Source organism: Macaca fascicularis, chromosome 2 (assembly GCF_037993035.2).
Source record: "Macaca fascicularis isolate 582-1 chromosome 2, T2T-MFA8v1.1".
In the NCBI taxonomy this organism is placed as follows: Eukaryota; Metazoa; Chordata; class Mammalia; order Primates; family Cercopithecidae; genus Macaca; species Macaca fascicularis.
Window position 1 is genome coordinate 169,616,027 of NC_088376.1, and position 17,269 is coordinate 169,633,295.

General features: G+C 40.2%; 1 protein-coding gene across 7 annotated transcripts in view; it reads right to left on the reverse strand.

The window, feature by feature from the left end:
• SIDT1 (SID1 transmembrane family member 1) overlaps positions 1-13,397 on the reverse strand; it is a 90,640-nt gene extending 77,243 nt beyond the window's left edge. For all 7 annotated transcript variants that reach the window (XR_012431700.1, XR_012431701.1, XM_074033445.1 and 4 more), the window contains exon 1: positions 12,566-13,397. Coding sequence is in view for 3 of the 7 variants with exons in the window: in XM_005548124.4 (XP_005548181.2) it covers positions 12,566-12,787 (222 nt within the window). In the remaining 4 variants the exon portion in view is untranslated. The remainder of the gene's footprint in view (positions 1-12,565) is intronic.
• Positions 13,398-17,269: the final 3,872 nt, after the last annotated feature.

Sequence of the window (17,269 nt, forward strand, 5' to 3'; positions counted from 1 at the left end):
TGAAGAAAATTTGACAACTTCACAGTTTTACTTAGTATCAACCCAGCTTGCCTGGTACACAGACAGATGGCTGGACAATTCATTGGGGGAAAATGATAATAAAAAATCTCGTTTCAGTTTTCAGTAATTGTAAGGGAGTCAGACATAGTCTTAAATTGCATGATCAAAAGACATGACTGTGAAAATGTGCTATGATATTTAATAATTATTTTTGTTGTTGATAAGCATAGCTGATGTGCTCTCGTGCGCACATCTCGTGATTTAGTAGAAATATCTTGAGTAAATACCCTTCGGAACTTGAATTACATTCCTGGCTATGCTTCAAACTAGTACATGATTTTGGGCAAGTAATTTATATCACTTACTCTCAGTTTTCTTCTTTGTTAAGTGGGAAGAGATTGGGAGATTTAAAAGGTACTTTGAACCTCAAAACAGAAATACCGTTTGACCCAGTAATCACATTACTGGGTATATGCCCAAAGGAATGTAAATCATTCTTTTTTTTTTTTTTTTTTTTTGAGACGGAGTCTCGCTCTGTCGCCCAGGCTGGAGTACAGTGGCCGGATCTCAGCTCACTGCAAGCTCCGCCTCCCAGGTTCACGCCATTCTCCTGCCTCAGCCTCCCGAGTAGCTGGGACTACAGGCGCCCGCCACCTCGCCCGGCTAGTTTTTTTTTTTGTATTTTTTAGTAGAGACGGGGTTTCACTGTGCTAGCCAGGATGGTCTCGATCTCCTGACCTTGTGATCCGCCCGTCTCGGCCTCCCAAAGTGCTGGGATTACAGGCGTGAGCCACCGCGCCCAGCCGAATGTAAATCATTCTATTATAAGGACACCTCCATGCATATGTTCACTGCAGCACCATTCACAATAGCAAAGACATGGAATCAACCTAAATGTCCATCAATTATAGATTGGATAAAGAAAACATGGTATATATGCACCATGGAATACTATGCAGCCATAAAATAGAATGAGATTATGTCCTTTGCAGGGACATGGATGGAGCTGGAGGCCATTATCCTTAACAAACTAACACAGGAACAGAAAACCAAATACCACATGTTCTCACTTATAAGTGGAATCTAAATGATGAGAACACATGGACACGTAGAGGGGAACAACACACACTGGGGCCTACTGGAGGGTGGAGGGTGGGAGGAGAGAGAGGATCAGGAAAAATAACTAATGGGTACTAGGCTTAGTTGAGTGATAAAACAATCTGGATGATGAAATAATTGTACAACAAAACCCCATGACGCAAGTTTACCTATACAACAAACCTGCACATATATCCCTGAACTTAAAATAAAAGTTTAAAAAGAAATAAAATAAAATTTCAAGGAAAAAACTTAAAAAAAATTTTTAAGGTCTTTTGAATTCCTAAAATATAGCTACCTCTTTCTTATGGTTCAAAGAATTTTTATATGTTCTTTTAGCTATGGATGAGAAAACCCAGAAAAGAAGTCTCAAATGCAAGCCCCATTATATTTCTGTAGCTAAAGAGAGTTGACAAAGATAAGCTCATTGACTTGGATAAAGGAAATGATGGAACATGACATCAATACAGTTATATACTGACTGCCCAAGGCACATGTCTTCTTCATCTTCCACCACTGGAAGACAGATTTCTACCACTGGAACTCTCCAGCAAAACCTTGATAACTGGGAGATCAGCCCTCTAGCAACTGAGATTATTTGTTATGGCTCTGAATCAGAAAGTAAAAAAGAAAATTTACCTCTATTCTAAGAAAATAGAATATGCTTGCCATTAGCAAAGCCTCAAACAACCACAGGATACTACCCAGAAAAGAGGGAGAATCTTGATGAGTTGACCCTGTTCATAAGAAATTTGAAGACAAAAAGGCTAGAAGCAGAGAGACATAGATACATAGGGAAAGGGGGTGGTAAGAGAATGGTAGAGTTTAGCAATGCTGGCAGCAGAAGGGAAGGTTGGGAATGGTGATAAGAACACTGAGCACCCGGTGTGGGGCTGCTTCCAAGCCTTTGCACCAAGGCAAAGTATAATTGTAAACATGTACACAATAGTGTAACGCTAAAAATATAGGGAGATATTTTCAACAAATGATGCTAAAACAACTGGACAGCATATGCAAAAAAAAAAAAAAACCATCTAGACAGAGACCTCATAACTTTCACAAAAATTAATGCAAAATGGATTATGTCTAAGTGTAAAATGAAAAATTATAAAACTTCCAAAAGATAGCATAGGAGAAAAATCGAGGTGACTTTTGATTTGGTGACAGCTTTTTATATACACCACCAAAAGCATGATCCATGAAAAAAATTAATATGATAGTTTATTAAAATAAAAATGTTTGATCTGTGTAAGATACTACTAAGAAAATGAAGAGGCAAGGCTCAAACAGGGAGAAAATATTTGTAAAGTATTTATCTGATAAAGGACTGGTATCCAAAATCTACAAAGAACTCTTCTCAACAATAACGAATAAAACAACCAAATTTAAAAATAGGCAAAAGATCTAAACAGACACCTTACCAGAGAAGATATATAGATGGTAAACAAGCATATGAAAATATGCTCAACAACATTGGGATTTGCAATTAAAGGGAATTGCAAAGCAGCAATGAGATGCCAATATACACTTATTAGAATGGCTAAAAGACAAAATACTGATAACATCAAATGCTGATGAGGTTGTGGAGCAACAGGAACTCTCATTCATTGCTGGTGGTAATTCAAAATGATATAGCCACTTTAGAAGAAAGACAGTTTGACACTTTCTTACAAAGCTAAACGTAGTCTTACTACATAGTCCAGCAATCATACACCTAGGTATTTACCCAAATGAGTTGAAAATTTATGTCCACACAGAAACCCACACACACATTTTAAAGCAGCTTTATTCATAATTGCCAAAAATTGATAGCAACCAAGATGTCCTTCAATAGAGGAATGAATAAACACACTGTAGTATATCCAGACAATGAAATATTATTCAGCATTAAAAAGAAATGAGGCATCAAGCCATAAAAAGACATGAAGGAACCTTAATGTTTTACATTTTGCTATGTAAAAGAAGCAAGTATGAAAAAGCTACAAGTTGTATAATTCCAACTTCTGCCTTCTTACAGTTCTGGCTGGGCCTGAAAATTAAATTGGCCTAAGATAGATCAACAGAAGAAAACCATACAAAGTTAATATAAGTTTTTTTTGGTGTGTGACACGGACACCCTCATGAGGAAATGAAGACCCAAAGACACAGTTAGATTTGAATACTTATATATTGAATTAGACAAAGAGTAGTAAATTGTAAAAATGTGACAAGGCAAAGGGGCTTGGGCTAAGGTAGTTAATGGCAGGGAGAAGTGGCCAGGAAGATAAGGGTTCGTCTAATAACATTTGTACGCAGGACCTTCTTTCTCAACTTCCCACCCTCGATGATGAGAATGTTACTTTCCTTTTAATATAGAGAGTATCTTTCACATGATTTACATTTCCTGCTTTTAAGAAAGAGAATAAAGGTCAGAGTGACCTTCTTGCATCTGTTGTTTTTCAAGTAGTTTTAACTCAAAATAGTCAATATGCCAGAGTAGCATATTGTGGAGTGGCATGTTCTGAACTCCTTCACAACTATGTGACATTCTGGAAAAGGCAAAACTAGAGAGACAGTAAAAATAAAACAAAACCAGTGGTTGCCAGGGGTTCAAGAGAAGGGAATAAAGGATGAATTAGTGGAACACAGACTATTTTCAGGGGGTGAAACTATCCTGTACAGTATCATAATGATGGATACACAACTTTATGTATTTCTCAAAATCCACAGAACTATGCAATACCAACAGTGAACCCCAATGTAAAATACAGATTTTAGTTAATAATAAATACATATTGGTTCAATATTAGTGTACCACAATAATGCAAGATGTTAATAATGAGGGAAATTTTATGGGGGTGGGGTGGAGAGAAGTTATCAATGAGGAAGCAAACCAAGTCAAAATACTTTAGGATCCTGGGTTAGGCACAGAGAGGGCAAATTTGTATTTATGCTCTTGAAGGTCCAAGGTATCAACTCTAAGTACCCCATGCAACCAGAGAATGTTTTTACTCAGGACAACATATTACTTCATGATAAACTTTAATTTTGCCACCATTTAAGAAATAAAGTTTTTTATTAAAATGATTAGAGTTTAACCAAAATATAGGTGATCCTCACCTTTAAATTAATCGTAATTTACTATCAATAATTACATATCAGCACCCCTGGCCAGACTTGAGACCAACTGTAGAAGGCTAGGTCCAAAAGAAAGTTTTTTAAAATTATGATTTGAGAAATAGCTCCTAAAATGCTTTTCAGTCATCCAAAGAGGGGGAAAATTTCCTGGTTCTTGGGAGCTGTGACAGGGAGGCGAATTATAAATAGCTTTCTTATCAGGAAAGAAGGTATATATTCAACTTTCTCTGGACACACTTTTCAATATAAGATACCTTTAAACCAACTTCACTTGTCTTGTTCAACTTGCTGAAAAATGCCCTGTTCAATCTTGTACAAAAATCAGCATCTCCATGTCCTTCTTTCTAATGGCAAAATCAATTTCTTTATTATTGTCACAGCAACAACAAAAAAAAAAAAAATGAGGGAATGAGAATTCAAAGTAAGGAATTATTTCAACAAATAATTTTTAATTAGTTTTATTATTAACAACATTTAATATATAACCTATATTTGCTGTATAACACTAAGCTTTAATTTTCCCTCTATGAGAGCAACTTTTTTAGCCTCCACATATGAATAAGAACATTCCTGTACAGGAATGGAACACTCTTTTTTTTTTTATAAAGAAGGGCCTCACTATACTTTCTGCTTATTTGAAAAGGAAAATATCAAGCATCTCATGGATCTGCCAGGTGATATAATCTAATCAGTCTTTTCTATTTCACCCACACATAAAAACCAACATCACAAATAGCTAGAAGAGCTGATTTTGAATGTTCCCAACACAAAGATATGATACATGTTTGAGGCAATGGATATGCTAATTAGCCTGATTTGGTCATTACACATTCCATACATGTATCAAAATATCACACACTATCCCCAGAAATACGTACAATTTTTATGTGTCAATCAAAAATAATTTTATTATTGAAATATCATTTTGCTAGTGATGGGGAGAGGAGACAGGAAACCTGCTTTCTGTGTTAGAGTGAGAGAGAGATTCTTAGTATACACCCACAATATAAAATACTTAGAACGATAGGTTGTTTATAACAAGATTTTAATGTAAATGAAAGCAATAATTAGATCAAATAAGCATCTATATGCCCATGCTGATATAAATAAAAGAAATAAGTAAATAAATGAGAAGAAAATTTCTTTCTTACAGTAGAATATTAATGGATAAATGTAGAAGGAACAATGAATTAGAAGATCACAAGTTGGAAACCATCATAGTAATATCTAATGCAGGCAGGAATAATCAATGGATGCTAAAAGTAGTTGTTGAAAGTTTGATGAGGCACACAGTATTTACATAGTATCAAGTATTACTTCACAATGACTTCCTTTTTTTTTTTTTGAGACAGAGTCACTCTGTCGCCCAGGCTAGAGTGCAATGATGCGGTATCAGCTCACTGCAACCTCCGCCTCCCAGGTTCAAGCAACTCTCCTGCCTCAGCCTCCTGAGTAGCTGGGATTACAGGTGCCCTCCACCATGCCTGCCTAATTTTTGTATTTTTAGTAGACAGGGTTTTGCCATGCTGGTCAGGCTGGTCTCAAACTCCTCACCTCAGGTGGATCTGCCTGCCTTGGCCTCCCAAAGTGCTGGGATTACAGGCATGAGCTACCGCACCTGGCCCGCAAATGACTTCTTAATTATGAAAGGGATTATGCGACGGTGTGATGTCAGTTTACTGCAACCTCCACTTCCCAGGTTCAGGTGATTCTCCTGCCTCAGCCTCCTGATTAGCTGGGATTACAGGCATGGGCCACAACGTCTGGCTACTTATTTTGTATTTTTAGTAGAGATGTGGTTTCACCATTTTGGCCAGGCTAGTCTCAAACTCCTTAACTCAGGTGATCCATCTGCCTCGGCCTCCCCAAGTAACCCTTTTATTCCTTATAAATTACTCAGCCTCAAAAGAATACAAACACACTACGATAGTAACTAAGTTGATCTAGTTGAGAACTAGGATTTTTGGCATGAAAGAAAGAAGATGTGGATGTAATATCTTCCATAAGGATGAGGTTAAGTAAAAACCTTATATTTCTGAATTTGAATTGGAAGTAATAGTATAAACTTATGATCTATTTCTTAGCATGTCCACTGAAAAAGCTTAGATAAAGGTTACCAATCCATTCCTAATAAGGGCCCCTAGTTCCCAAACTGTGGTCTCTAAAAGCTCTATCGCTCCAAGGAATAGCCTTGGACCTTCCTGCAGAAATGACTGGTTGCAGTTTGGGAAAGGAATAACTTCATACAAGAAAGCAAGGAGGCTGTCAAAGAGCAATTGGGTTTTACCAAAAGAATTCAGGAGCCAACTTGAATTGCCTTTTGCTGGCCAAAGATGAATAATTTAAACTTAAATAAGGATAATAACTGTATTGGAATAAAATGTATCAGATATGTTTAAATGCATAAGCTCATGATTATGCTAAATAAAATCTCATTGATCATCATTATAGGCTATTAGGAGACCAACTTATTATTTTAAAAAATGGTAAAGGTAAAGAAGAAGGCATTTATTTCATTTTTTCTTTACAAACAGTAGCTCAAGGTAACCAAATAGCCAACAAGGTGAAGTTTCCCATTATAGAAGTATTCCAGCTCATAAAATGAAAAATAAATCATAGAATTAAAATATCATTATCTTGCTGCTACTAATGAATTCATGGAACTAGACAATGATGATCAATGATGGCTACCATTAAAAAAAAAAAGACACAATCAGACATTATGTGCTTTCTGGAAGAAATATACCATATCACCTTTGATATAGTCTTGCCAAAACATAAATTGGATATATTTTTCCATATCTGAAATGCCTTTCCCGTTTCTTTCTGCCAACCAAAATTTTGCTTACCTATCATAACCTTCTCATGTCTCATTTCCTCTGACAAAGCTATGTGTGGGAGGTATGTCCTCTCTTAAATCTTATAGTGCTTGCAGAACTGCTGTTCAATAAAAATAAAATGTGAGCCACATATGTGTTTGAAAATTTTCTGGTAACTACATTAAAATGGTAAAGAGAAACATGTAAAGTTAATGTTATGACTATAGTTAATTTAATATATCAAAAATATTATCATTTAAACACAACATACAAATACTAACGACACATTTTCTGTTATTTTTGTTGTATGGTCTTCAATAACTGGTATGTATTCTATGTTTAACAGCACATTTCCCTTCAGACTAGTCACATTTCAAGTGCTCAATAGCCATTGGACAGCACAGACTTACAGAATCCATCACACAACTTAGCACCTGATTGTCAAGTCTGGGTAGGCAGAAGGCAGCTCCTCCATAACATCAGAGCCATAACTGGAGTAATGTTATCTCCTAAACAACCCATGACACACTGATGCCCTGTGTTCAGAGTCTCTGAGAAAAATGTAGGAGGTGATTGCTACAGATTGAATGTTTGTGTTCCCACCAAAATTCACATGTTGAAACTTAATCCCCAATATGATGGATTTGAAAATAGGGCCTTTGGAAAGTAATTGGGTCACAAGAGCATTCATGGAGGGATTATTGCCCTTATAAGAAGAAGCATGAGGCCAGGCACAGTGGCTCATGCCTGTAATTCAAGCACTTTGGGAGGCCAAGGTGGGCAGATCACCTGAGGTCAGGAGTTCGAGACCAGCCTGGCCAACATGGAGTAACCCTGTCTCTACTAAAAATATAAAAATGAGCTGGGTGTGGTAGTGCATGCTTATAATCCCAGCTACTCGGGAGGCTGAGGCACTAGAATCACTTGAACCTGGGAGGCAGGGATTGCAGTGAGCTGAGATCGCACCACTGCACTCTAGCCTGGGTGACAGAGTAAGATTCTGTCTCAAAAATAAATAAATAAATAAATAAATAAATAAAAGGAAGAAGACACATGAAAGACTATTCTTCTCTCTTTGCTCTTTTGGCCATGTGAGGAAACAGAAAGAAGGAGCTTGTCTACAAACCAGGAAGCGGTCCCTCACCAGACATGAGATTTGCCGATGGTGGTCTGTTATATCCACCTAGGTGGACTGAGACAGTCCAATCATTTAGATAATGGGCTAATGAGATGAGTCTTTCCTCCAACGAGCACTAGTGCAGTTCAGCAAAAGGACATAGGAGGATAGCAGAGGAGGCTTCTTGGCCTCAGTACATAAAGAGTAAGCATTCCTATACGAGACAGGGAGAACTCAGGCCATCATATCAAAGTTCTAAATTCTTCCATGTAATTAGTTATGCATATAGCTAGAAGTTACCACCGGAGTGTCCACATGGACATTTCATTGTTCTTAAGGACTGGGTAGGCTTTTTGAATCTGGATCCAAGAGACTGGTTTAACTGGTTCTAGGTGTACAACTACCGGTTTATATTAATAAAGCTGAGGGTTATTCCTTGGGCGTGGAAAAGTATATGTCATTAAAAGATAAATGCCTCAGTTAATAAATGAGACAAAAGAAATACTTCCAGGGAAATATTTCAAATTAAAAAATCGTACGGAAAAACCTCAGAGAAGACAGCCTGTTGCCCAGTGGTTAGATTTTATTTAAGGGTTTCTTATCACCATCTAGCTCAAATACAAACATCTGATTGTTGCTGCCACCTGTCTCTACAAGGGTATTCTCATTTCCCAGTAAACCTGCATTGTGCCTTCTGTCCCAGTCAAACATATCCCTGGCAACTTTCCCAACAAGGTAGTTTCCTTCTAGCCTGGCTGAGCCCTGTGGTTATAGAACACCCTGTTTGCAGAGTATAGCGCTCCTCCTTTTAAAGTGAGTCTCCAGACACCTCCTTCCAGAGAAATGAAATGAATCATGATCTTGCCTAACCCGCACCTCCAATTATTATTTTCATCATTTTTATTTAAAGCAGTCACTCCATTCTCTAAGCGATTTTTTTAAAGGCAACTTCATATTTACATTACCCTATGCCTGGAAGGCATATGAGACTTTTCCTGGTGCTGAGTTCCACTAATTAGTATGACACAAGCTTGGCTGAATAGTTCTCTGGGACAGTTTGGTATGGGAGATGCAGTGGCTGACAGGAAAGATTAGGAGCAATGGCTCCCACAACAGCTTCCTGTCTTTAAGCCTGAACTTAGAATAGACTTTCGCCTCCAAGGCACAGGAAAAATAATGGCAAGCAACAATGGCTTGAAGAAGAAGGAAAACAAAGATTAAAGCTCAAAAACTAGACGTTTTTTTCCTAAACCAAATTCTTTGTTGCACTGAAGAGGGGAGGTGGGCAATGACCCTGCGGGGTAGAAAGACTTATCTTATCAAGACTTTGTTCAGGTCAAAGGGAAAACAGTCATGTCCAAGCTTCTGCTCCAAAGAGCATAGGTCTGGGGTCATACATTGCTATTTAACAGAGCCTCTTAGTGAGCGTGGGATAAGCAATGATGGCAAAAATTGCACAACATGGGAGGGTAACAAAAATTTAGTGGGTAGGGGCCAGCATTTGAGGAGGTGTGAGGGGATGGCCAAGAAGATAGTGACAAACCAGCACCTGAAAGAGAGCATCGCAATCTTGAAATCCCCCTGGTGGTAAATTGTCGAAACAGTATGGGCTATCTTGTGCTGTGATGTCATTCCGCTATGTTATTCCAAACCTTCAGTAAAATTCTGCTACATCCAACAGCCTTGTGTTCCTGCAAGAAGGGGCTGCTGATATCTAACACAGGACAAAAAGAACCAAGAAGAAAGCAGGAACCGAGAGTAATGGTTTGGACAGACAGATCAAGAAAATATCTTCTCTGGAGAAAGCAACAGGAATACTGGCTGGTAGGAGAGGAGGTTAATTTCCCACAGTAAGTGGCTTCAGGGCTCCACCACTGCATTTGCATATTAAAGACTGGTCCCAGAAGGCTGTAAGATTTGAGGACATCTGGCTTATATTGTGAATACTGGCACTAAAATAATTGAAATTTTTGTTATCTCCTGTTCCCATGGTTCCCAACTTTGTATTTCTCAGACTAGTAATATTTTAATAAAAATTCTAGGGACTGCTTGGGTTGTTAACCTTTTACTGTGTCATTCAAAAGTATTTTAAAAACCGTTTCATAAAATAAAGGACATGTTAACACACACAGACAAATAGGGCATAATAGAACAATTTTTAAAATGTGTTTTTATAAAAACCAAATTTGTTTTATAAAAGAAAATTGTTTTTATGTTTTTATCTGAAATGATCTCACATTTTCCAGACTGTTAAATTGAAGACGGTGTACATTTCATTTTATTTAGCCTTAGCTAATAACCCTTTATTCACTTATTTGTTCATTTTTGGAAAAAACTAAATGTTTTTTATAAGCCTCTTTTTCCTTCCAAAAAACAAACAAACAAACCATTTTTTAAAAAACAGGGTATCACTCTCCCAGGTGGGAGTACAGTGGCAAGAGCTCAGCTCACTGCAGCCTCAAATTCCTGGGCTCAAGCAATCCTCCTGCCTCCACCCCCTAAGTAGCTGGGACTACAGGCTTATGTGCCATCACACCCAGCTAATTAAAAAAAATTTTTTTTGTATAGAGAGGGTCTCATTATGTTGTCTAGTCTGATCTTGAACTCCTGGTCTCAAGCAGTCCTCCCACCTTGTCCTCCAGAGTGCTGGGATTACAGGTGTGAGCCATTGTGCCTGGCTTATAAACCTCTTACGTGCCATTCACTGTGCTAGGTACTGGAGTACAGAGATGAACATGACTTTGCCCCTGCCCTCAATATCTCAAGGTTTACCAGGGAAGTCAACCAGGTGATCTCAAGTGCAAAACTCACACAATACTAAGGGGACAATGTAAAAGCAACAGTTCAAAACCAGACGCTCTATCTCTATGCAGAACTGCAAGAAATACCAAAGCCTGATGTCAGGATTTACTTAGCACACGTAATTTGAGTTTTCTTACCAATGATTTAGGGGGAAGCTGAGACTTACTCCAGAAATCATGGAGTTTTCAGACTTTTTTCTGCTCCCAGCCAATCACAGGGCTAGGAACACACCTCATGTGCAACATGTCAGCCAGTCCATGGGTACTCCCACCCTAGATAGAAAGAGGTTGGGTATGTGGGGTGTGGGAAACAAAAACTGCAGCCTCTCCCTTGTCTACCATGGAATAGGTCTGCGCACAGCCACTCTGCTCACTACAGAACATATAACCTGAAGGTTACTGGAGGACAGAGCAGGGTGAGGGCTGTGCTGCCATGGTGACAGTGCCACAGGATTTGGTGCCGCACTGGAGATGGAGCACTCAGGGCACTTTCTGGCTACACACAGCTGGAAGATGTCTGGGAGCAGTGTTAGGCACATTGGACCCCCTGCTCAATACAAACCACCCTCACTTTGGGAAGTGATGAGGTTTTCTAGTTCTGATCTGGAGTGAGAATCAGAGAGGGAGGCATATCATGGTATCCCAATCATCTAGTTCTGGAATTTCCCTAGAGGGTAGGGGATGCTGGTATAGTAAGAGATACATAAACATATTTATATGGGAAGAAGCTCCAGAGGTTGGTACACTGGGGAGGACCCCCAACCCTTTCTTTCTCTCTCTCTCTCTCTCCCCCTGCCCAGTGCTGCTCCAGAGGTACAACACTAGAGGAAAGAAATGAACTATATGCATCTCCTTACATTATATAATCAGAGTATGTATGTCAAAGGGATAGTCACTGGAACATTTCCCCCTCCTTATCTTCCCTCAACTCTTGTCAAAAATAGGTCTAGAACTTTCACACAATTATCCATCCTTATTTAAAATCAAAACGTGGATGGATCAGCCGATGGCTGCAGTTCTCACGTCTTTGCCCGGGTCTTCTGGCATCTCTGAAACACATACGTGTGACAATGGTACAGAAACGCAGGAAGTGACTGTTGAATGCATAGAGGTTTTGCAGCTTCCGTCCATTGTCACACAATTTCCATTTTAGATTCTGAGCAGTTCTCCCTCTCCATGCGCTATGAAATAGAAGGGTCTGACTGAATCATCCGCTTGAAATTAGGTTTCTTCCCTGCAGGGGATTAAGAACCGAGGTGCGGTCCTTCTGCGCGCTCCACACCACACCCCGCAACCCTAGAAATCAGGACTTTCCCGGAGAAAGGCCCAGCAGGGAGCCAGGACCCGCAGACGGTGCGGGGAACTGGTGCCTCTGCAAAGCCCAGAAATGCCCGTGACCAGGCCAGGGGAGGCGCGAGGCGAAGCAGAGTTGTCCCCGAGGCGTGTTGCGGCAGCTCGGGCAGGGCAGTGATTGCTTCGGAGGAGAAAGGGAACAAACGTCCCCTGGTCCCCGAGGTCTCCCAAGGTCAATTCCCAGGGGACTCCAAAGCAGCGACGGAGCTCTGAGATCTGGCAAGTTTCTAGGAGTCAAGTGAGGGGAGCGAGTGTCTTACCTGGCCGGGCTGGCTGGTGTAGTTGAAAGAGTAGATGTTCTCGGTGCTGAGATTCACCACCCCGCTGTAGACATGATCGAAATCGGCGCCCCTGGCAGGGTCGAGGGGGTCGCGGCGCGGTGCCGGGGGCTGCCTGGGGGATTTCGCCGGGTGCCCGGGCGACGCCGCCAGCAGGAGCCAGGGCAGCGCGCAGAGCAGCGCGAGCCGCGGGCAGCCGCGCATGGTGGGCACCGCGCCCAGGCTCGGAAGCAGAGCCACCCTGGGGAGGGGGCGAGCGCAGAGAGGGTCCTTCCAAATCCCGGGGCAGGGCCGGGCGTCCGCCTCAGCGCTGAGCGGGCAATGCCTGGCGAGCCCAGCCGGCCAGGGCTGGCAGCGTGCAGACGAAGGGTCGATCAAATATTGATGCTGCCTCCTGGGGTCTCCACGGGAGGTCACGGGTGAAGAGTGGGGGGACTGGAGAAGTGGAGATGAGGGGGCTGCTGATTTTCCTCCGGCTTCTAAGTTCCCCCTTTCTCATCGCCGAGAATCCCCCCACTTACCCAGACAGAATTTAGACCGATCTCTTCTCCCTCAACCTCAATAACAGCAGTAACAAAAGGCATTGGAGTCATTAAAAAGAAATATCCGCTAGTCTCGAAAAGTCAACCTGACCCCACATCGAGGAGGAAATTCGGTCTGTTTCAAATACGCGTGCACCCTGGCTGCAGGAGAAGAAATAGAAAGCAAAAGAGCCCGTCCCCCAAGAGGGTGCGCGAGTTCGCTTTCCCAGGCTGCTACCTGCAGAGAACTCTTGCCTGTCTGAACGATAATTACTCTCTATTCTCCCCTCTCTAATAGAACGTCTCCTCAGACACCTGTTTTATTTCTTTATTACCTCCTACTCTCCAAGGAGAGTCTCACGTCATCACGTTCTCTCCCTCACCATATGTGTATGTATGTAAATATGTACAGTAAAAAAAAAAAAAAAAAAAAAAAAGATATGGTAAAGAGAACAATTTCCAGCACTGCCTGAAGTCTGGTCCCGGAAGTTGTCAAAAAACGACTCAGACTAACTAGATTTATGCAGAAGGCATTTCTTTCCACCCCACCCTCTTGCCTACTTTACCATTGCAATGACTTCTTACAGATTCCAGGAGAATCCCCAGAATAGATTTTTTAAAGGCAGAAACCACAGCCTATCATAAAAAGGAAATACTTTTCTGATAAAAATTAGGGGATTCGATTTAAAGAGTTAAAGAGGCAGTTAAGGAGCAGGGTGAGAATGGGTTCATCAGAAGACCTTGCAGAACATTGAACAATCACAATTGAGGTGTGGAAGAGAACTCACTGTTTTATTTCAGCTTCATGACTTGTGTAGTAGAAAATAATGTAATTGCGTTCAACCTGAAGGACCATTTAAAAAGAAGCCACTGAGAAAGAAAAGATCTTGTTCAAAAATTTAAGACTGCAGATTAAAATCCTAGTACTTACCATCTTTAAAGAGATGGATTTTTGTTTTTACTTTGTCTAATTCCTTTAATTTCTTAAAACATCAAGAATGAATACAATACATTTGCTGTAAAGTTTTCTGTGAAATCAGAAAACAATGCTGATGGAAGATTAAGTTAGTAGACTCCTTATTAGGACAATTTTCAGTTTTAAAGTTTTAAATGTTCTTGGCAGGTGCAGTGGCTCATGCCTGTAATCCCAGCACTTTGGGAGGCTGAGGCAGGAGGCAGGCTAGCTTGAGGCCATGAGTTCATGACAAGTCTGGGCAACATGATGAAACTCCATCTCTACAAACAATACAAAAATAGCTGGGCATGATGGTGTATGCCTGTAATCCTAGCTACTTGGGAGGTTGAGCTGAGAGGATTGCTTGAGCCTTGGAGGTCAAGGCTGCAATGAGCCATGATCACCCCACTGCACCCCAGCTTGGATGACAAAGCAGGATCCTATCTCAAAAGGAAGGAAGGAAGGAAGGGAGGAAGGAAGGAAGGATGGAAGGAAGGAAAGAAAGAAATTTCTTGAAAATGTATGGGTATATGAGCAAAAATACTAATTCAAAGGAGAGCCTGGGGGTAAAACTTCAAATAGAACTCGCTGTTTTTGAGGAGCACAACAAAATAATTTCATCCATAATTTGAATGACTTTAAACTGCTGTATTCAAAATATCTACGCCTCTCTTCAAAGTTCAATGACATTTCATAAACTTGAAATCTATGAATGTCCTGGAGGTTAGCTGGTGTGACCAGTTCCAGGAAGGAGTCTCCTGGATTATGGAGTTCTATTATGGAGTTCTTTTCAAACACTATAAGAGATGAGGAACTGGTTCTTTCACAAAGCAACACCTTCTTTTGGGGGCAAGTGTCTCATTATTAGAAAGATACTTCATATTCTTCGTTGAAATCGGCCTCTCTTCCCACTCACTTGTACTAGTTCTGCCCTCTGGAGTCATAGGAATAAACCTAATACTTCTTCCACATGGCAGACTTGTAGGTATTTGAATGGTGCTATGACCCTTCCTTCAAGATTTTATCTCAACTTTAAGCAACTAAATCAGAAGCAATTGGAACAGATCCTTCATCATAGCATGAAACACAAAATATTTATTTTAAAGCCATTTGTATGTGATTATACCTAACAATTTGAGTTATATATTACAAGTCAGTCTGTAATATTATCTAATCCTTATTCTAGCCAAAATTCATTCAGTGACCTCAAGTAATTAACCTCTCAGGATCACAAGGTTGTTGTAAAGATAAAAGAGGGGATGATGTATTTGAAAGTGCATTAAAAAGTTGAAAGTGTTGAATGAACAAATACTGTTATGGTGTGACTGCTAGTTCAATAGCTAAAAAATAAAATATGGTCCATTAGGTAGGTATCTTTTTTCTTTATTTTTTAAAGGAATTTTATTTTAAATTTTTGTGGGTACATAGTAGGTGTATATATGTATGGAGTATATGAGATATTTTGATACAGGCATGCCATGCATAATAATCACATCATGGAAAATGAGATATCCATCACCTCAAGCATTTATCCGTAATGTTACAAACAATCCAATTATACTCTTTTAGTGATTTTTAAATTTACAATTAAATTATTATTGACTATAGCCTGTTGTGCAATCAAATACTACACTTTATTCATTCCATTTTTTGGTATCCATTAATCATCCACACCTCCCTCCCCCAACTCTCCCGTTACCCTTCCCAGCTTCTGGTAACCATTCTACTCTCTTTCTCCATGAGTTCAATTGGTTTGATTTTAAAGGCAGTTTTTTTCTCTAATATCTACGATGTTAGGATTCTACCGTGAGAGACTAAATATGCCAGTGGGCAATGGCCAGACCATAAATACCATTCAACACTGACCCATAATTTCTGCAGCAATCAGCTGAGGAAACCAAACCACAACCTCAGCAGCAACCAGTCCAAGAAGTCAAACTACAATTGCTGCAGCAAATGGCCCAAAAGAATTAGGGCTTGGTCAATGAGTCAATTACCCAAATTTTTGCCCCTGCTTCCAACTTAGGATCAATCAGAGAAAGTCAAATATGCTTCCCAAACCAAAAAATGCCCTGCTCCTACTTAGCCGGCCTCCAGCTTCCAACAGCAAGATCCAGTCAGAGCATGCCTGAAAACCTTCCCCTTTTATCACTATGAAGTTTTCTCACTCCCCTGCCTGCCTTTGAGTCTCTACCAGGCAGAAGTGATGGTGGCCAACTCCCTTGCTAGAGCAAGCTCTGAATAATTAGCCTCTGTTTGTTTTCATTTGTGTGATCTTCACTTGTTTCTGTAGTTTTCTTGAAGTTTCCACAGAGATACTGTCTGCCCTGCATGTTACCATGGATCCCAGTTCTCTGCCAGGTGCAGTACCCACCAAAGCTTCTTGTGCCTCACTGCACACAGTTTGTTGAGTCTGCATTGACACATTGGGTCAGCACTGGTTCTGAATTCTGGTCTTTGATTTTGCGTTCTTTGGCTATCTAGTCTCACTTTGGTACCTAGCATTTGTTATCAGTTTCTTTTTGATTGGCATCTTTGGTGGAGTCAGGCCATTCCTTTTCATCCCTGTTTCTTTCTTTTCTGCTTCTGTTTTGCATTGTGCTGTCTGAAAGTGTTGCCATAGAATAGAACACAGGCATAGGCCCTATAAAGCTTTAATTTGAGCTGGCCTCCCAGACCAATGTGGTTTTCATTTGACTGGCATTCATTTGGACAAACTTTGCTGTGGGTTACCAATAAAACTAGGTAAGATTACCCTCTCATCTAGATTTTTGTTCTGAGAATTTGGTTTTGATTCAAAGAGAGCATTCTTTCTGGTGTTACACTTGCCTGGGGAGACCGGTTGTCAGGTGTGCATTTAGAAGCAGCTCATCATCAAGGTTGGGGGCTCAAGATGCAAAGTACACAAGCTTCACTTTCAACTGTTGCCAGCCCTTATGGGGTCATTTAAGTCAGATTTTTCCACTCCTACATGAAAAACTCCTTTTTCTTATATGTACACTTATTACAATTCTAATTATAGTGCCCACCTCTCTAAATGGTGTAATTTCACCAAAGATGATTTGGGCCATCAGTGGCCATGCTGGGAAACACTAGACTTAAACAATTACCTGAGAAACCCCTTAGAAAAGAAAGAGAAAATGATTTATCAGATGTAATGGATAATTTTTGAGTTGGTATGCAAAAGTCTACAAATGAAACTCAGTTCTA